At 27.5% G+C, this 21,877-nt stretch overlaps 2 protein-coding genes and 1 long non-coding RNA gene across 9 annotated transcripts in view; 1 reads left to right on the top strand and 2 right to left on the bottom strand.

The window, feature by feature from the left end:
• LOC105253951 (mannosyl-oligosaccharide 1,2-alpha-mannosidase IB) overlaps positions 1–21,877 on the bottom strand; it is a 338,720-nt gene that overhangs the window by 23,485 nt on the left and 293,358 nt on the right. For 3 of the 6 annotated variants that reach the window (XM_020028323.2, XM_025412605.1, XM_025412606.1), the window contains one exon: positions 21,575–21,790. In XM_020028323.2, coding sequence (XP_019883882.2) covers positions 21,575–21,790 — 216 coding nt within the window. Of the gene's footprint in view, positions 1–10,295; positions 10,477–10,773; positions 10,907–11,161; positions 11,305–11,828; positions 11,920–12,166; positions 12,284–12,579; positions 12,842–13,063; positions 13,381–13,830; positions 13,922–16,297; positions 16,365–21,574; positions 21,791–21,877 lie in introns of those variants that run through there. The other 3 variants (XM_025412607.1, XM_025412608.1, XM_011262332.3) reach the window with 3 other exon arrangements.
• Positions 5,253–7,938, bottom strand: LOC109610174. 2 transcript variants are annotated; one of them, XM_025412613.1, is made up of 8 exons: positions 7,924–7,938; positions 7,718–7,856; positions 7,233–7,494; positions 6,863–6,979; positions 6,593–6,683; positions 5,939–6,081; positions 5,680–5,812; positions 5,253–5,389 (listed from the first exon to the last, which is right to left on the bottom strand). In XM_025412613.1, the coding sequence occupies exons 3-8, from the start codon at positions 7,457–7,459 to the stop codon at positions 5,336–5,338; spliced, it is 765 nt and encodes a 254-aa protein (XP_025268398.1). In that variant the 5' UTR covers positions 7,460–7,494; positions 7,718–7,856; positions 7,924–7,938; the 3' UTR covers positions 5,253–5,335. The 2 variants fall into 2 exon arrangements, with proteins under 2 accessions (XP_025268398.1, XP_025268397.1); XM_025412612.1 differs by having other exon boundaries at positions 7,718–7,835; positions 7,924–7,934.
• On the top strand, positions 16,032–21,613 carry LOC109610178. Its single transcript, XR_003123396.1, has 5 exons — positions 16,032–16,214; positions 19,206–19,633; positions 20,515–20,726; positions 21,109–21,216; positions 21,444–21,613. It is a non-coding gene; the product is annotated as an uncharacterized LOC109610178 (long non-coding RNA).

Below are 21,877 nucleotides of genomic sequence, written 5' to 3'. Positions count from 1 at the left end.
CGTGATGTGAAATGATATTTTATTAATTGATATACTTCCGTAGTTCCTTGCTATAAATTTTGCCTAATATTATAACACAAATACTTTGAAATATCTATGAATAAATATCTATAATTTTTTTTCGTCTAATAATAACGAGATATTTATGTATTATTAGGCAGACGACTTTTATGATAATTCAAAAACTGATTGTATTGCGGTTTCAAATAATTCAATCAAAATTAAAAAGTTGGAATGTGTATCGCTACAACAGTCATTTCTGTTAACAGCTGATTCATTTATATCTTAACTGAATAACTTTAGACCTTTTATGTGCCAAATACAATTTAACATAATATTGTTCAAACTTGCTAAAATTCGGTTTAAAATGAGTTTACAATAAATAGTGTAAATCTCTGATGTCATCGCTACTATATCTCCTTTCGTCATCGACTGTATCACATCCGGAGTGAGTACAACACCGTAAAGTAAGATACTGCTATACTAATAGTCTGAAAAATTATTCTTTCTCATTATTTCGTTTTCTTATTAAAATGTGACTTGTTGGAAAGCTGTTACCGAAGCAAAACCTTCCATCGATGCGATTAATATACCGCTAAATATATTAAATGTACATGTCTTCATTGATCTTTGTAATATAATAAGTAATAATTTTCGAATACGTAGAGGAGCCGCATACCACTGTACGTTATATCTATATATTTGAATAAAAATGAATATAATTATTTTGTGCATTTTATTACTAATTTTATATTAATTTTTTACAGATACATTATGATATAATATTAATATTTCTTATCGATATAAATCTGTAATTAGTAATCTCCTCTAAATACATGATTTAATATCAATTGATATTTGTAAACCATAAAAAATATAAATAAAACATTTTTATTTCAAATAAAAAGTTCATATTACTTAACATTTGAATTATGATTTATTAAATATTACTCATCATTAATTGATTTTATTTTATATAAAGTGTTTCAAGTTTTTACTGGCGATACTTACGTTCCTTCAGCCATATTTTCACTATGATCAGATAAATACTGTCCAAAATAATTCACCCAAAATGTATAACAAAAATGACTTAAAACATATAAACTGGATGCCAATATATCACCGAATATATTACTCTCAATTGCTTGGAACAACTAAAACAAATTGAAAACTGCATTTCCCGAATTATATATAAATAGATGCATAAATGTGTCCAACGCTCATCGTGCCTTTTCTCTCATATGGATCGGTAAAAGCTAAATTCAAGCACGATTTATGCATCCATTTGTTCACTTTAATATTTTCATACTCAGTATAATATCCCTACGTAAATCTGAAATTAAATTTGCATAAAATTGTAGCTTAATAAGCTTCATGAACATTTAATTTACAATGTCAATCTCTCGACATCTAATAAAAAGAATGAACAACAAATTAAATGAAAAATAATAAATAATTAAATAATTAAATAATTCGAATAAAATTGAATTGTACATAAATTATTATTAATAATTTATTACACAATATATTAAATATAATGGATGTTATTAATAATTCATTATATATGTTAAATATGTATATAAAACATTTTTAAGATATTTGTGTGTTTTTCGATATTTCTAATATAAATATATCTTAATTCGATAGAAAAAATTAAGAGACTAGAAAAAGAAAAAATATAGGGTACTTACTCGTAATATATTTATACTTATCGATACAATACCAACTGTTACGAGAACCAAGTAGGATACAGCGAAACAGGAGTTCATAAATTCAATAAATCTTAAATATTAAAAAATGACGTTCAGTAGTGTGACAATTTATAAAATAAAATTGTATTGCCATTCAATTTGAAAATATATAGAGTGCTACACGTAAAAGGTTACAAAGTTTTTTCCCGATACTTAACGTTATACAAAAAAAAATTACAAATAAAATTTATAAGATTTGAAAAGGAAAAAAATTGATAATCTTGAATTTCAACTTCAAAAAATATGAATTTGCATCTATACATTTTTCTTAATAACAACTATATTTCCTCCACATCAATTAATTCTTCTTATTATTATATAAAAAATTGAGAAAAAATAATCAAAAAATGAATATTTATTAGATATTTCATAGTTTCTAATTATATATCGAATTATAAAAGATCTTCTAAACTCGTGAACTATATATATCTAATTTATAATCATTTTATTTTCATAATTTTTTTAATATTACGTGAAACTGATTATGTATATATAAAGAAATTAGAATAATCTCATTAAAAAAAAATTAAGTTGGTAATGTGGAGGTCATATGAAATATACCATTTAAGACAATTGTGAAAATAAAAATTTAAATTACATACTGTAAAGATCGTCCATGGATTTTTATGGCGCGTGATAATTTTGCACTAATAACAGAATTGTCTTTGCAATCGTCAAATGCGTGAGTTATACGGTGACTAAAAAATATTTAATATATATTGTTTTAAGTAAAATATTATTCAAGCTGATCAGACTAGTATTTTTAGTATTGTGTGTGTGTGTGTGTGTAAACAATATATATATATATATATATATATATATATATATATATATATATATGTCTATTAAACTCTGATAAAAAATTACAAATCCGATATTATAAATCGAAAGATTGTGAAATTGTATACTTAAAAATAATTTTTTAAATAATCATCACAATAATATATATTCATCACAATAAATTACTATTTAGTCTTAAAGAACGATATTCTTTTAAATTTAAGGATTAAATATGAAGAATAATTCGTCGCAACCAACGTAAAAAACATGAGATAAAGAATGCTCGAATATAAGTAAATACGTATCTAGGAAGAAAAAAAAAGAAAAAAATTTCTCAAATGTTTTTTACAGTTATTTTTTACTAGAAAAAAATGGTATTAAAATGCGGTTTGTTTTTGGATAGTCGTTTACCTTGCAATTGCGAACAATCCACAAGCATGTTGTATGAATATCATGAACATTGTTTCAGTAGCTATGAACGTGGTCATACCCATCATAGCGATTACTGACATATTAGATACTATTACATAAAAGTACTTTTGCTGATCAAGAAAGCATTCGACCGGTGTGGGTAACAGCCGCAGACGAGGTTTGTCCAGTGGCATTATAAAATTGAGAACATCTGGTATACATAATGTCAACATAAATAAAATTGTGCCTATATAAATGAACACTGAAATAATTGAGAGAAATAGTATATACTTTGCTCATAAATTCACTGCATTTTGTATAAACATTTAAATTATAAACATGATTTACTTCGCATTAAGTTGTATGTAAAAAAAATCAAATGTAAACTTGTTGAAGTACAAGTATAAACATAATCTTACTAACATCCGAAATAAATAGTATATAGTCTCCCTCTAGAAGCATATTTTTGTATTATTTCAATCTCTTGAGTATCTGTTATGGTGATACAATCGTAATTAATTTGTTCGAACAATAGTTTTACCTACGAATATAAACTATAAGTAAAAAAAAATATTTCTCCCCACGATTGATGAAACGTCGATATTGTTATCGGTAAAGTGATTTTTATGAAATCCTTTTTATTCATATATGTATAGGTCGCGTTTATGCTTACAATTAAAATAATAATGAATACGTATTTGCAAATTTCATTGAAATTATTATAAATGTCCATAACTTACGTTTGTAAAATTCAGATATACTGTATTATATTTTACGATGAACAGGACTAATATAGTATGGAAAGACAGCATCTCGATGAACAGTTTCATATTATACTGATGCGTGATAAAAGTCATATACTATAAATCAAATTATTTATACGAGTGAAAACTGATTGATAAGATAATATATAAAAATCCCCTTTTTTATATACGGAATTTAAATATATACTATACGGCACTGTTTTATTCAAATAATCACATGATGTATTGTAACAAAATAATATATACTATAAAATAAGCAATCACTATTTTACCTGGAATATCAGACCTTGTACATAAATAATCGATACAAATATAAATAGAAGTTTCCTGTGTTTTGGATTCTGATAAGGCCAGAGACCCAGAAAAATCATCAAACGTCGCGTCAACCCGTAAAATCGATCGTCATAAACATCCATTCTCGTGAAGAGCTGGAATATATCTACATACATGAAGGACATTCACATACCGTTCCCTTCCTTTTGCTATACACTCTCCCCATTTTTTATCCCATTACATTTAATAATTTCTCTATATTATCTATGTACCGTCTTTAAGATAAAAGTTCGTATTATTACAAATGATGGATAGTTGATATTATTATAGATAATAGGACGAATATTTTTTCACTCCTTTTGTGAATGTACAGTTGATAAAAGAAAAAAGTGAAGAGACAATTGAAAAAATGATTAAAAAACGCAACATAAATATAGGCTAAATCAATTTAATTATGCCATTTTAACAGTCATAAGACGCAAATATATATTTTTTATGTCTCACACGATATAGGCGCAACAAAGGTAAATGTCGCATTTCTTTATTCTTCAAGCCATTGTTCTTACAAGAACAGAGTTTGAAATTTGTCGCAATAGTCACTATGCTATTATGCTATCATTCTCGACGGCTAAATGTAATTTTCAATTTTTTGTTGAATATAAGTATATTTTTCAACATATATGTGCGTGTGGATGATGTATGCATACGTGTGTGTGTGTGTGTAAACATGTGCGTGTATGCTCAAAATTTCGAACATCATTTAAAATATTCGTGAATTTATGGCAATTCCCATCGCGAGCGATGTTAAAGAAAAATAAAGTGCTAAAATATTACACATTATGTAATAATATAATAATTGAGAAAATAATTATATATTATTTTATTAAATTATTATAGAAATGTGCCAAAGTTCTACAATAAAATATAAGCTTAATTTATGCATAGATAAAAGATAATTTAAATAATTGCTGTGTATATATATTTACTTTTACTAAATATATTTACTATATAAATATATACTGTATTAATATATTTATACTGAATTATATATACAGTATTAATTTTATATTAATTGACGCGTTTATATTTTTAAACCGTCGACCATTTCTCTTGAAAGATATTTTTGTAATATAATAGAAATTTATCACACACACACACACACACACACACACGAAATTTTTATAACACAATAGAGATCATAGAATAACTATATTGCTGTTTATCATATTTTTATTTTCTTGTATTTAACGAATGATCGAATTAGAAAATCCGATCATTTACAAGTATTGATGGTGCTACTCACACTTTCAGATTTTTTATTGATAATTACATTTACGCTGTCGTAAATACGTACGATTATGTTCGAACTGAATATATAACCATGCAATAAGACAATGACATACTAATAAGCTGGAAAGCACATATATTTCTTTTATATTTTTATATAATAATCCTTATTAATTTAAAAAATATATTTGTAGAATCTGTTTATTTTATTCAAATGCTTTTTTATCAAACTTTTCTATATTTTTCTAGCAAAATATCATATTTTCACTTTATTGATTGAAAGATCGTACGTACTATTTGTTCTCACAAATTAATTGAATGGAAAATAAATTTTGCAACAGAAAGAAGAGTAAAACTAACTTTTAAATGCAACGAATTATACATATTATATATTTGTTGATACGTATTATTACCGTTGCAAAACCTTCAAACGAAGCAACAAATAAACTGCCGATGACAATCTTACTGGTTTTCGCGCTTCGTTGCAATGCTATGAATAATAATTTCTGAGCGCATATCGGCGCTGTGTACCATTGTGTACTGTATCTATACATGAATATGTTATAGAAAGATTAGCAATCTAAGAAAGTAATCAAAGAGAAATCGCTCACATTCTTCATATGTAAAATATTTTTTCTACACAAATTTGCATACCGTCTAAAATGTACTCACATCTGTTGAAAAAAACATTCGCTTTGATCGATTAGATCCTGTCCAAAATAATTTATGTAAAATGTATAACAGAAGTGAGCGAATACGAATAAACCAGTTGAAATAACCTCAACTATATTGTGTATTTCGATTGCATGAAAAAACTGTGATCAATAAATGTAATGTTATCGGGACTTATCTATATATTTTAACGCAGACAAGGTGCCTCTTAAAATAACTTGATGTTTTTGTAATTCTTTGACTAGTTTGAATATGATTTCCTTTTCGGTGAAAAAGTCAAAGTCAATAATTTTAAAGTTAAGAGCAATTTAAAAAGAAGGGTTCTATGTACTTTAAATCATATTTTGCAAAATTAAAAGAATTAACAAAAAATACGTATTCTTTAATTAATTTCAGATAGAGTTTATTAAAATTTTATTTGCATTAATAACATAATTATGAAACCTAACATAATCTAACATAACTTAATCACAAAAATGCATGAAAAAATTGGAAACTTGAAAAAATAATGCCCTTCCTCGACAATTTTGCTTTGGAAAAATTAATTCCAAATTAATAGAGAATTGATTATTAAAAAGATATTTGGAGATTTTGAGATATTACGTATTGTAATTTGTGTTTCATTGATCTCAATCTTCCAAAAAAAATACTCACGCGAAACATATTAATACTTAACGATGCCACACCAAGTATACACAGAATAAAATATGATGTTGAAAATTCATATTGCACAATCTTGATAAATCTTGAAGATAATAATTATGTTAATGAATTGTTACACTATTTAATAATGACAAAAATTAAATATAGTAGGCGCATATTAATCTTGTTTCGTAAAATATTATTTTTTATTATTGAAATTTTATATTTTATCCTAAATTATAAAATACAAAATTATGTACGGAATTTATGTCTAATACTTACTCTAAACAGTGTTGATGAGCGAGAAAAGCGTGTAATAGTTTAGTGCAAAGTTTGCATTTAGTTTTTAAAAGTGTTGTTCCTGATAAATTTGTGTTCAACGCACATGTTAAACGACAGCTATAAAAGTACAATTATATTTTTATATCGTTGAAAATTTAAATATTATAATTGATTAATTATACTTAAGAAAAGTACTACTAATAGATTTAAAAAATTTAGTTTAGTTTAGTTAGCACCAAATTCTGAAGATTTCTTTTTTTCTTTATAATAAAAAATAATGTTTATAAATAATATCAATAATGCTTATAGACACATCTAAAAATACTAAAAATTTAAGTGATATTGAATATATTAAAATTTATCATATCACCTAACGAGTTCGAACAATCCACAAGCATGCTGTATAAATGTCATATACATAGTTTCCGTTGCCATAAGTATTGTCATACCCAAAAAAACGACCGTTATAAAAAATAAAAAGAAAACATAAAAATAAATCTCTATATCAAAAAACACTTCTACTTGAACCGGTAATTGTCGTAGACGAGGTTTGTCTAATGGCATTAATATATTGAGAATATCTGGTACAAATATCATTGAAATAAAGATGGATGTTCCCGGGTAAACAATCACTGAAAATAATTTAGTACGAAGAGAGAAATACTAGAATAATTAATACATTTTTTTATCATTTACAATATTTATAATTTATTTTTACTTCTTATATAAATTCATTCTTCATATATCTAATTTTCAATTTTATTTTTTTATTATTTTAAAATCATTTCCCTAATGAAATATATAAATTTTATGAAAACAATTATATAAGATAAAATTATATTTTATTTCACTTACATGCAGAGAACACTGTATAAAATCTGGCTTTATATGCGTATTTTTGAATTATTTTTAACTCATTCGTGTCTTTTATCAAATTCCAATCGCGTTGAATGTAATCAAGGAGTTTTTTTATCTACGATACAACTATCAGCGTCTAAGATATCAATCAGATATTTGCTTTTATTCTTATACTTTTTGAAATCGATTTAGAGTTAACTTACGTGATAAGAATTAAAATACACTATTTGATATTTCAAAGTATAAATTATACAAAGAAGAGCAAAGGCACAAACTTCAATTAATAAAGTTGTATTATATTCATGCGTGATAAATGTTGCCAACTAAAAAAAGTAAAATTCTTAAATAAATGAAATATTGAAAATGTCACTTTTATGCACAGAAATTAAATACTAATGTAACGTCATATACAATTATCCATATATCTGCAAATATATGTTGTAAAATTTAAACGTTTCCCATATAAAATTTCTAATTCTATTTCGTAATTCTATAATTAATTTTTAAGAATATACAATTGTTTAACATAATTAATATCTTTGTTTCACCATAAACTATTTACAAAATGTTCAATAGACAAAAAATATAATTTCTACAATTTAAAACGCTCGTGCTCTGCATATTTCTTTAATAAATATACAAAGCATATTTTTACGATCGTGAACAAAATGAATATATAACGCGTTCAATTCAAATCACAAACATATTAATATAATATAATATATTAGTGGAACAATAAGTACAAAAGATAACGCAGAGCACTTTCAAATATTTCAATTTTATTAATTTGATGTTCTGGTTTTTAATAAGACCAAAAACTGATAATCATCATTAAATTTCGAATTGGGCTATAGTATTCATTGTTGAAGAAATTTACTCCGATTTGAAATTTACTCCGATTTGAAATTTACTCCGCAATTGTTATAATTCTACGTGGATTTGTAAAGATTATGTAATACTCTTATTATCATTGGAATTAGCTAGATAGCTATTATAATCTTAATGTACTCAAATTTTCCATATTATAATGCAGAGAATTGCGAAAACTCGGAAATATCAGGAGAACATAATTTATAATTAGTTTATTGGAAGGATAAAAAAGTTATAGCTTTATAAGTGAGCACTGGAATAATTAAGAAAAATAATTTACTTTGTACACGCGGACATTGCATTTTGTATAAACTTTTCAGTTATAAACATGATTTTTTCGCATTATTGCATGTAATAAAATCAGATGTAAACGATTCGAAATATGAGCGTAAACGTTATATCATTAATATTTGAAATAAATAATATTATATTCTCCCTTTACCATTATATATTATTATATATATTTTTGTATTATTTCAATTTCTTGAATATTTGTTATAGTGATACAATTCGTAACAATACTCTTGTGATAATATGGACTATAAATAAAAAAAATACTTTCCTCGATGATTGATGAATTATCGATATTAATATTGTCACAGATAAAGTATATGAAATGACAATTCTTTTTATTCATATAAGTCGCGTTTATTCGCACAATTAAGATAATAACGAATGCGTATTTGCAAATTTCATTGAAACAATTAGTTAACATATCAATGTTCATAACTTACATTTGTAGAATTCAGGTATATTATGTTAGATATTATGATGAAAAGGACTAATAGAGTATGGAAAGATATTATCTCGATATATAATTTCATATCATGCGGATGCATGATAAAAGTCATATACTCGCCTTTTTTATATTATATGAAATTTAATTATGTACCACCGCATTCTTTTATGTATTGCCGTTGTGATATAGAATAATATACATTATAAAATAAACAATGCGCTACTTTACCTGAATTAGCAGACTCTTCATATAAATAATCCATACAAATACCAATAGAAGCTTCCTGTGTTTTGGATTCTGATAAGGCCAGAGGCCCAGAAAAATCATCAAACGTCGAGTCAACCCGTAGAATCGATCGTCATACGCATCCATTCTCGTGAAGAGTTGGAGTACATTTGCGCATCTGTGGAGGACGTTCGTATCTCTCTCCCCCACTCTTTCTCCCCGTTTTCTATCCCCTTGCATTTAATATACAATTTCATATTGTTTATAGCTCTTAATATAATAATAGTTGATATTATCAAATAATGGAATAAACACTTTTCAACTTTCGTGTATATACATACATTTAATAAAAGAAGGAAAAGAGCGATCGAGAAAAATAATCATAAATATGTTTCAAAAACATAGTATACATAAATATACAGCAATCAACTAAATTGTATTCTACAATTTCGAGCAGCTATAAGGCGCAAATAATATAAAAATATGTATTTTTATGCCGACATGACGCAGACATAATATAATTAGATGTCTATCGCATTTCATTGTTCTTCCACCGATTATTCATACAAAAACAGAATTTGCATTTCGCTGTGTTATAAACCATGTGCTTTTAACCATCGATTATAAAAGATAAGAATTTTTATAATATAATAAAAATCACACACACACACAACATGCACACACATGGAATTTTTATATAATAAAAAACATGGAATAAGTATATTGCTATTTATCATTTTTTTATTTTCTTATTCTTTATGAATAATTGAATTAGAGGATCTGATCATCTACAAGTATTCAGTACTACTTACACTTTGATGATTTGTATCGATACATAATACATTTGCGTTTCCGTAAATACATATGATTATATTCGAACGGAATATATTACCATACAATAAGATAATGACATACTAATAAGCTAAAACAAAAAAATTCTTTTATATTTTTATATAATAATTCTTATTAAATATTAAAAAATCTATGTGTAGGATCTGCAGTTGATGTTTCGACAAAATGCTATTTTTTTTTTATCAAATTTTTCTATATTTTTCTACATAATAAAATATCATTTATTCACTTTATTCATCAAAAGATGATATTTGTTCTCGTAAGCTAATTGGAAAATAAGTCTTGTAAGAGAAAAAAAGAGTAGAAAATTAACTTTTAAATGCAACAAACTAATCCATATTACATATTTGTTGATATGTATTATTACCGTGGCAAAACCTTCAAACGATGCAACAAATAAACCACCAATAATAAGCTTGCTACTTTTCGCACTTCGTTGCAACGTTATGAATAATAATTTTTGAGCGTATAGCGGCGCTGTGTACCATTGTGTATTGTACCTACACATTAATACATCATAAAGAGAACAACAATTTAAGAAATTAGTCGGAGAGAAATCACTCACATGTGATTCTATAATTTAATAAATTAAATATTCTATGATCTAATAAATGTTTTTTTATATAAATATTTATTTTTTATATAAATATCTATTCATTAATTAATTTTTCTATAGAATATTCGAATACATCTTTTCTAATATACAAAATATTTTCTCTGCACCAATTTGCGTGCCATCTTAGATGTATACTCACACCTGTTGAAAAAAACATTCGCTTTGATCAATTAGATCCTGCCCTAAATAATTGACATAGAATGTATAACAGAGGTGAGCGAATACGAATAAACCAGTTGAAATAATCTCAAATATATTGTGTATTGTGACTGCATGAAGAAACTGTGATCGATAAATATAATGTTATCAGAAATTTATCCGTATAATATTTTAGCACAGAGGAGCCTTTTAAAATAATCCTTGTAATTTTCTGACTAATTTATATTTTTCTATGTGAAAAAGTCGAAGCATACACACACATCAATAATTTAATAAGATAATAAGCAATTGACAAAGGATTCCTTGTAAAAACTATATTAAACTATATTTAATTAAAAAATTAATAAAAATACACGTTTTTAGTTAATTGCTAATGGAATTTACTTAAATAAATAAAATTTAAATAAATAAAATTAAATAAAATTTTAATTTGAGTTAATAATTTAATTATTAATTTAGTTACAATGTTAAGATTAAAAAAAATTAGAAACTTGGAAAAAATAAATTTTCCTCGATATTTTTGCTTCGGAAAAGTTAATTCCAAATTAATCAGAAAATTAGTTATTAGAAAGACATCCGTAGATTTCGGGATACTATGTATTGTAATTTGTGTTAATTTGATTTTAATTTTCCAAAAAAATACTCACGCGAAACATATTAATACTTAATGATGTCACACCAAATGCACATAGAAAGAAATAGGATATTGAAAATGCACAATACATATTCTCGATAAATCTTAAAAAGTGAAAACAATAGTAATTATATTAATAATTAGTAATTATATTAATAAATAATAAATTAATAAATAAATCATAACAATGACATGTTAATTAAATATAATCTTGTTTCGTAAAAATTAATATAATCTAAAATTAAATATAATCTTGTTTCGTAAAATATTATTTTTTATTATTGAAATTTTATATTTTATCCTAAATTATAAAATACAAAATTATGTACGGAATTTATGTCTAATACTTACTCTAAACAATGTTGATGAGTAAGAAAAGCATTAAACAGTTTAGTGCAAAGTTTGCATTCAATTTTTAAGGGTGTTGTTCTTGATAAATTTGTATTGAACACATATGTTAAGCGACAGCTATAAAAAAGTACAATTATATTGTTATATCATTAAGAACTTGAAAATTATAATCGATTAATTAAAAAAACTATTACTAGATAATATATTTAAAAAATATATATATTATATAAATAGATTTAAAAAATTTAATATGAAGTTATATAACATCTCTTTTCTTTCTTTATAATAAAAAATGTTTATATATAAAAATAATATTTTACTATAAGATTCATCCAAAAATCCTAAAAATTTCATCTAAAAATTCATCTAAAAATCCTAAAAATTTGAATAAATTAAAAACTTTATGATATCACCTAATGACTTCGAACAATCCACAAACATGCTGTATAAATGCCATAAACATAGTTTCCGTCGCCATAAGTACCGTCATACCCAAAAAATTAATTATTATTAATAAGAAAGCGATAAAGTAGAAATATCTCTCTGTATCAAAAAAAACTTCTATTTGAAATGGCAATTGTCGTAGACGAGGTTTGTCTAACGGCATTAAAATATCAAGAATATCTGGTACAAACATCATTGAAAGAAAAATGAATGTTCCCAAATAAACAATCACTGAAAGTAATTTCAATTTAGTGCGGGATAACTAGAGCTATAATTAATATATTTTTTGATTACTTACAATATTTATAGTTTTAATGTTATAAATATTCCTTATATAAATTTGTTCTTCATATATTTAATTTTTAATTTTATTATTTTGAAATTTATTTTCCTAATGAAATATATAAATTTTAGGAAAATAATTAAGATAAAATTATGTACTATTTTACTTACATCCAGAGAACACTGTATAAAATCTGGCCTTATACGCGTATTTTTGAATTATTTTTAATTCGTCTATGTCTTTTATCAAATTCCAATCGCGTTGGATTTGATCAAAAAGATTCTTTACCTACGATATCACGATCGACGTCTAAAATATCAATTAGATATTTGCTTTTCATGTATTTTTTGAGATCGATTTAACTTACGTGATTAGAATTAAAATGCACTATACAATATTTCATAACATAAACTATACAAATAATAGTAAAGGAGAAAACTTCAATTAATAACGTTGTATTATACTCATGCGTGGTAAATGTTGTCAACTAAAAAGCAAAGTTCTTAAATAAATTAAGTGTAAAAAATTTCACTTTTATGCACAGAAAAAATATTAATAACATCACATATATAATTCATATGTCTGCAAATGAATGTTACAAAATTTAAATGTTTCTCACATATTTTTCAGTAAATATATATAATCTTTTAAAAATTATATATATTTTTTTACATCATGCGCGATGCAAAATTTCGTGATATTCTATAATTAATTTTCAAGAGTATACAATCTTTCTATAATTAATTTTCAAGAGTATACAATCTTTTGACATAATTAATATCTCTGTTTCACTCACAAACCATTCACAATATTCAAACTATTCGATAGATAGATATATAATTTCTACAATTTACAGCACTCATTTTTTAAATAAATATACACATTTTTACGATCGTCAACAATAATGAATACATAGTATACGTTCGGTCAGAAGCACCTGTACTAGTCCAGAAATAATGAGTATACAAGATATGCAGAACACTCTAACAATTCGATGTTCAGACTTCTGGTAAGGCCACAGACCGACCGACGCCATTAAATTCCGGGTTAGCCCGTAGTACTCATTGTTGAAGAAATCCATTCCGATTGACAATTGCCGCAATTCTACGCACGCAGATTTGTAAAGATTATGTAGTTTCCTTACCATCGAAGCTATAGATAGCTATTACAATCTTACTGCACTCAGATTTTCCGTAATTTCATAATGACCATGATGCAGGGCATTACGAAGAATCGAAAATACCAAAAGGACATAATTTGTTAATTAGCTTATTACCAAACGATCTTCTACGTACGATTACATGAATCATTCGTGCAGTATAAACGCTCTGATTGCAACATAAAGTAATCAAAGCATACGTTTAATATAATCATAGCGATTTTCCCTCGGAAAGAACATCAGTGATTTACAGTATTTTTTGCGCAGACGCAATGCGCCAAAGAATTCCTCATTCTTTAGCTGTTGGAATAGCGGATTGTTGTGTAGAGTTTTTCTTTCAGAGACATGACAGTCGTGTCTGTTACAGTGTTAATATCGATAAACTGAGTAAAATGTATATAAAACTATTAAATTTATAATGTGATAATAATAATTTAAAGGTGCATGTTGTAATGATATATTTGGAAAAATATCGCTGTGAACATTCGAGTATTGTGTTTAAAAAATTATTGTGCCCTTATATTTACAAATTGAGTATTTTATAAATCAAGCATGTAACAAATATTATAAAATAATAGCGAAATGTTTTGCACACTGATTCTTATAAAGAAATAAAATATTATTCTAGAATTAATTTCGAAATATATAATAAACGAATTCGAAAACACACGTTTATATTGTAATTTTATGAAAATAACAAAAATAATATATTATATAAATATAACAATAATTGCTAATAATTAATTTTTTTCTGTTTTAGCTGACTGTAGATGCTTTGGAAAGTGTATCAAATGCAACTTAATACCATTATTGGAATTTGTAAAAGATTCAATACAAATGAATTTTACAAGAATTTAAAGGTTTAATCGCCATAGCATTCCGTCATCAAATCACATTCGAAATGCAACACCATTTAAAGTAAGATATTGATGGATCAGTCATTTGCAAAACATTTTCTGCCAAAGTCATTTTAAGTTAAATTTTACGGTACATTTAATAAATCTGTATAAATATTTTAAATACTTTATTCTTTATTTATATTATCCTCGAGCATTTTGAGTAATAATTTTTGAGACTGTAACGAAGCCAGTTTATACAAACATAGTTTTCCAAAAAAACATAATAATGTAATAATAATGTAATAATATTATATCAAAATCACACCGTTTATGAATTATTTCTCATAAAAGTAATTGTATCAATATAGTTTATAAAAACAATGACATCAATTAGATTAAATTGTTCATTAAATAATATTAACAATGCAGTACATATAACGTTTAAAAGTAAGAACTATAAATATTGGAACACAATTTTAATTTATCTTATTCATATTAACAGTTATATTAGTTGAGACATACATATAATTATATACAAATTTTTTAATCTCGTTTATCTTTTTTATAATAATTATTATATGAAAAAATCATTTGCATATACATCCACTTGTTGAAATAATAGCACAAGCGATAAATATAATAAAAAATATAACTGGAAAAGATATGGCAAAACCCATTTAAAGAGATTCTGTTTTCTTTAAAGCTTTTTATCACGTTTTTACGACTTACGAATGCCAACATTCCCAGTAAATTTTCTCAACTATCTTCTCCCGTAAAATGTTTTTATGCAAACAGCGTATACGTTACTAAGATTTCGCGAAACACATTCAGAAAACATCATAAGACTGTCGACGCAAGTTATAGTAACGCATTTCATAATTCTAAGACTAGCAACATAGATACACAACGTACATACTGCAATAGTTTATACCATCATAAGTTATCAAAAACCGTGTATACTTTTACAAAAAACCGATATTTTTTAATATGTAAGATATAAGAGATGCGATATAATTTCAAGATCTTCTTTTGAGAAACAATAATTTTAATTAATATACAAATTTAATAAAATATTTCTATGAAAAAATGAATTCAATACATCTAATCATCTAATATGATATCTATATATAACGACTTCTGCAGACTTTCTCTCATGATGTTAAATTAAAGCAACGTTTTACAGATATGACGGTCCGATGAACGTTTCGAGACGAGCGAGTAACAGCTGTACAAAATATCGCTCATCCACGCACGCAGAAGTGTGCGTTACACGCGTGACAGCCTTGCAACACAAGATGGAATGAGGATTCAGCTCATTGCGATGTACGCGCGTCTCTTCGTTGCGCGCTACAGTCAGCGCATAGCGCTGTTAAACGAGGCCTGGCATAACTGCGCGTTACGTACATCTCGCATATCTCAGCATGCTTCCTTCCTTCCGTTCTCCCGTTCCTCGATGAGAGCCGGGTCGCATACCTACCGACCGCAATCTACTCAATGTCGAATAACGGGAGCGCGTATCGATACGTCGATCCTCGCGTATATATATCGCGATCGACTAGATAAAATGTTCATCCTCTCAAGTGCAGCTAAGTCGACGTACCGATTGCCATCACCGAACACATACACACACGTAAATTGTTATCGCGAGATCGATTTACGATGCGCTACATCAAAGTGTCAGCAGGAGAATACGCATGATAAAACATCACGTATCGTACGAGAACGAATAAAACATTGCGTATATATTTTTCCGATCAAGAATAAAACGCAGTTTATCTCTGACTAACGTTATATGTATTAATGATATTGAAAAGATATTGTTCGTTTTCACGTTAGATATTTTCAAATGTTTATAATGACTATTATTTACGTGTGTGTGTGATCTCCAGATTACAATTTCTGCATTTGAAAAAGAAAACTGGCCTAAGTCGTATATCTGTTTTTTGCCATAAATTTATTAAAAACTACATATTTTCCCTAGATCGTGAAATTCCTGAAATGGCAACACAACAAATCTACAATATGATTCTACAATATTTATAGATCATGATAATAACGGTAAAACTAGATATAAAAGTATCGATGATTGTGTTAAAAAAATAATAAATATAATTTTTAATTTATTAGTCGTCTTAATTCTTTCTCTTTGTTCAATATTAAGTTATCATTATGCAATCATTATGAATTATTTGATCATGATTACATAGTTATTTAATCATGATTAGCATGTTTTTCATTGTCATAAGGATTTTTAAAAATTATATTCTATGTATTTTTCTGTTTCTAATTATAATTTGTGTATATTATTTGAGAAACTTTTTAATATTATTTTGAGATAATTTAAAAAACTAGTTATCAATTGATGTCGGCGAACCAGAGAGATAAGCATCACGATGCATTTCTATCCATATATATATATATATATTCGTTGATTAAATAGATATAATACATTTCAAAAAATACGTGATAAATGCATGAGAAATAAAATATCGAAATATAAATACGTATCAAGAGAATACGAGATAAAATAGATACCTTATCCAAGTTTCTCATTCAAATAAATTGTTTGTAAGAAGATAACAAAAATGATTAAAGTGTTATAATAAAAAAGAAAAAAATACATAGAATTAAGTATATAATTTAGCATTGATGCTTCTCTCCTTTTATTTTTTTTCCTAGTTAAAAGCTAACATTATTAAATCAGTTTAAAAATGATAAAAAAGCTTCTAAACTAAATAGGAAAGTAGCTCAAGTGGCAAAAGTGCTCTAGTAGTCCATCAAAAATTTATTAAAAAATTATAAAAGTTTATTATCCTTAGTTTTTCTAAATTTTAATAAAAGGTTAAATAAAAGTTCCTTTTGAGCTTAAACGAAAGTTTATATGTGGGTCCACCACTAACAAGTGATTTTTAGTTAAGTACTTTTCCATCCTCTACAGAAACTACAAAACAAAATTATATAATCTTTTTTATATTACAACATTTGTATATTATTCCTTTTATATCTCAATTTGGCAATATTAAAAAATATACAGCTTTCAAGTATAAATGTACTTGCGACCAAAAATATTCTTATAACATCGCACGTCTTCCAAAAATAAATGCGTATGTGTGTTAATATAAATACAAATTTTTATGCCTTTATGCCTTTAAGATATTATGTTAAGAGTTTCAAGATATAGCAAAATTTTTAATAATACATAGTTCAGTGCAAAACGTCATTGATCGTGTATAAAGATTCCAACGTAAAAATGTGCACGGATATCGTGCTAATTTCTGTTGTACAACATCGCTGTTAATAATTTCTCTCGCGAGGATACGGCATCTTACAACATGATAGCACGTGCAACATCGACGACTTACATTGTCGTATAAAACGCGTGTATCTCATCGTTCTTTCTTTTTTCTTTAATTCCGCGCGTATGTGGTTGTGCGTGTTAAAGAGAAATGGCGATTTCAGAGAGAGAAAGAAAGAAAGATTCTGGATGTGTGGTGGCTGCCGGTATCTTGCACCCCCTGCCCCTTCATGTCTGCATTCTCGACGCATAATACGCGATCTTCGTTTTATACTCGGAGTGGTTAGGGCTCTTCTTTTCTTCCCTTCTCTCCCTTCCTCTCCCCTCCCCTAACCGATGCAGCTTCCTTCCCGAATTTATCGCCCATCCGAATCGCGGACAAGTCCATATAACCCGTTCATGATCTCGGTTCCCACCTAGCCGGTGCTAAAGCCCGCGCGCGCTGTTTTCATTCCTGTATAAATCTCATTGAAGGACGATATATTGCACGTATTCCTTTTGGCCCGCTCACACATATCGGCCATTGAAATTTATTTCGCTGACCAGATGCGAATAACTGAGATGCATCATTGCCGCGCCGCCTTTTAATTTTCGTTCCTTATCGTTATTATTGAACGCACGTGGAAATATACAGGGTGTTCTCACATTCTTCGCAATTTTAAATGCGAGTAACAATATAATTTTTGGATACTCTATATTATGAAATGAAGAATGTCTCCACTAACTTAGTATTCTAGTATTCTACAACATTAATATTTACACGTAAATGTTTGAATAGATCTAATAATATGAACATGAAACATATTCTTACGCAATTAATTTTAATATAAAAGATTAATTTAAAATTATCCTGATAAATATTTCAGGAGATTTGATAAAAACTTTAAAAATTTCTTTCAAATTTATTCCCCTGATGTGACACGGATAAAATAATAGGCAAACAGCAAATGAATTGTATAAAGACAAAAGCGAGGTCGCGTAACTAAATGTCTCTTAATGTGACTTTGCATCCCTTGCAGGTAAAACACGATGCACGAGAGGAAAGAGTTTCAGAAACTGCTGCAAAACAATAGGCATAACTTCTAACACGGTTGATACGCCGGTTACCGCAAGCCGAAAGCAGCTAATACAGCAAGTTATCCACTTAGAAATCCGACGTAACACCGTGAGAGAAGAGTTCGAGGGGTTGCGGGGAAGGCGTAGGGAAGGCTGTTACCAACTTTGGATAAACCTGGCTAAGTTTCCTGGCTCGGTACTTACGGAACTGTCACGCGAAAACGCTCAAGTTTATTCTTCCCGCACGCACCGACAGAGAAATACCGCGGACATCGATTTACATAACGATTAAATTAATTCAGAATTTAAGTGCACTGTTTGCCAGAATCTTGAAGGAGTAACATATCCAGAAATCAACACATCAGAAAAATTGCCAATTCGTATTTTACTGGTAAGAAAGTTTTGTGATAAATAAATTTATCCATATCGACAAAAGTTTAAACACAAATTAATTACGTTAATTATTCAATATATTTCATTCATTTATTTATCGTATATCGAATTTTCTATATATATCAAGTAATAAAAAAGATGTATTTCCTATTCTAACAAAATATATATTTCACAGACCTCATCATTTATTTTTTAATTTTTGTCGATAAGTATAAATCATAAATAGAATCAGAGAAGTAGATACAATTTTAATTAACTATTAATCGAATTCCCGTAATATTACGTTGAGCATCATTACACGAAGACTTAATATAACCGATTGGACAATTTAAGAGTCATATTTAAAATTTTAATTCGTGAAAATTCTTGCAAACGGTTGCGTATGAAAGAATAATTTTTTGAGCTTTATCAATTCGTCGCACATGAAGAGAATATTTGATATCGCAATGAAATATTTCATGTCGCAACTTTAAGCTTTTCAATTCGTATGCCCTACAAAAATGGTCCGTTGTGATATTTTATCGAGAAAATATTGGATTCAGTCGGGGATTTGAGATATTTCAACGTAGTCCTGCTCTGCGAAGATAAGATTCTCATTCTCCATCAAGGTCACGGCATATCCACTTAGTGACAAAGCGAACGTTTGCGATTTTCAAAGGATTATCCCGAATTTTCGTAAAAGTTAGTTATACGTGAAAAGACTCATTATTTCTGCATAATTTTTTTTCAAATTATTTTGTATACTTATAGAGATTATATTTGAAATAAAACGTGTTTTGTTTCTTAAATCAGCTTCAAAATATAATTTTAAATCTTTTTGCCTCGAAATATTTATAAAGTGATATTATTTTGCCTCTGTATTACATTTTACTTGAATAGGTCGCCAAGAGAAAATCGAAGGGTGCCTTCGACGTCTCATCAGAATGGGACTTTCCTCGACAGAGCAAACACATTTCCGACATGTTCGATAACGTAAAAGTAAAGAAAGGATGAGATGCGGAGGAGGAATAGTGTATGCAGACGCGAGCCTATATCAAAAGTTCACTTCCGTGGGGTCCGCGAAAAGGGAGACGATGACATGGCTGCGTCAGGTAAGTAGACTCACGACGAAATTGGTTTCGATGCGTGTCGGCGAATGTCGAACTTTCATCGTGATACCTCCTTCACTTTAGGCAGATATCACTGTACTTTCGTAGTCTCAAAAGACTGTAGAAATTGTTCAAAGAAGCGTACGCACAAGAAATATTAGTCCTTACAGTGTAATACGCCTCGCAATTTATATTTTTATATTTGTACTTATAATATAATTATTTTTTTATGTCAGATGTAAAATGTTATAATAAAAATAACATAATAGAAATGTGACCATCATTTTTGATCACCGTTTTTTTTTGTTACACACATTTTAGAAAAGTTATTTAATTAATCGGAATTAATAAGGACGAGCTATATAATTCATCATAATTTTCACAGAGAAAAGGGGATAAACGTATTGCACAGGAAAAGATATATTCAGCCTAGCAAAATCCCGCAATCAACGTCAACCGGATTCATAGGATGATTAAAATAACTACTTGACAGGTAATTTATTAAAAATAATGCAGATTTTCTCTTTCTCTAAAAATACAACGTGTTATGAGTTTTACAAAAATATACCATCGATCTATTGAGGTAAATCGCAATTAACATGTCAATTTTGAAAAGCTCATAAATAAATTATTTTTTCTGTTACCTGTTGTGATAATTTATACTAAAGATTGTTGTTATGTAAAAACACTATTTTTCATAAGACTTATTTTGGCTTCTAGAAATGCTACTTTTGTGTAACACATCCTCTTTAACTCGCATCGATAATATGCTGAACGTTCAAAGGTTATCTGAACGGAATTGTGCCACGCTGATAACAAGTATGAAAATATAAAAGCATGTGAATACTCACGATATCGAAGTCCAGATTCTCGGCAATCCAGTCGCGTCCCTGCTTAAATTCATCGTGAAGGCCCATGATGTAAAGAGTGTCGAGTCCGTCAACGATGGTCGCACCCATATTCGATGCCCCGAAGATGCTGGCACTGTGACCTCTCTTGGAGATGGGTCTCAATTCGTTTTTTCCCCATGCATATCGCACGTAGTTGTCCCAACCGTGCTTCATCATCTGTGCACAAGAAAAACATGCAAACGATTAGCGCAAACTTTTTATTACGAAAATAAAAATATCTTTCACGATTATGTAAAATAATGT

The sequence above is a fragment of the Camponotus floridanus genome, unplaced genomic scaffold, assembly GCF_003227725.1.
Source record: "Camponotus floridanus strain SB8 unplaced genomic scaffold, Cflo_v7.5 scaffold53, whole genome shotgun sequence".
NCBI lineage: Eukaryota > Metazoa > Arthropoda > Insecta > Hymenoptera > Formicidae > Camponotus > Camponotus floridanus.
Note: the sequence above shows the minus strand (reverse complement) of the source record. Positions and strands in the feature narration are given on the sequence as shown.

Bases quoted from the DNA above. Each gene is read 5' to 3' on its own strand.
- LOC109610174 (XM_025412613.1), bottom strand. From the start codon at position 7,459: ATGATATTTGTACCAGATATTCTCAATATATTAATGCCATTAGACAAA. The intron at 6,082-6,592 runs GTGAGTATTTTT...TATTGATCACAG, and splicing joins TAAGTATTAATATGTTTCGC to TTTTTTCATGCAATCGAAAT. The intron at 5,813-5,938 runs GTGAGTACATTT...ATTCATGTATAG, and splicing joins GAATGTTTTTTTCAACAGAT to ATACAGTACACAATGGTACA.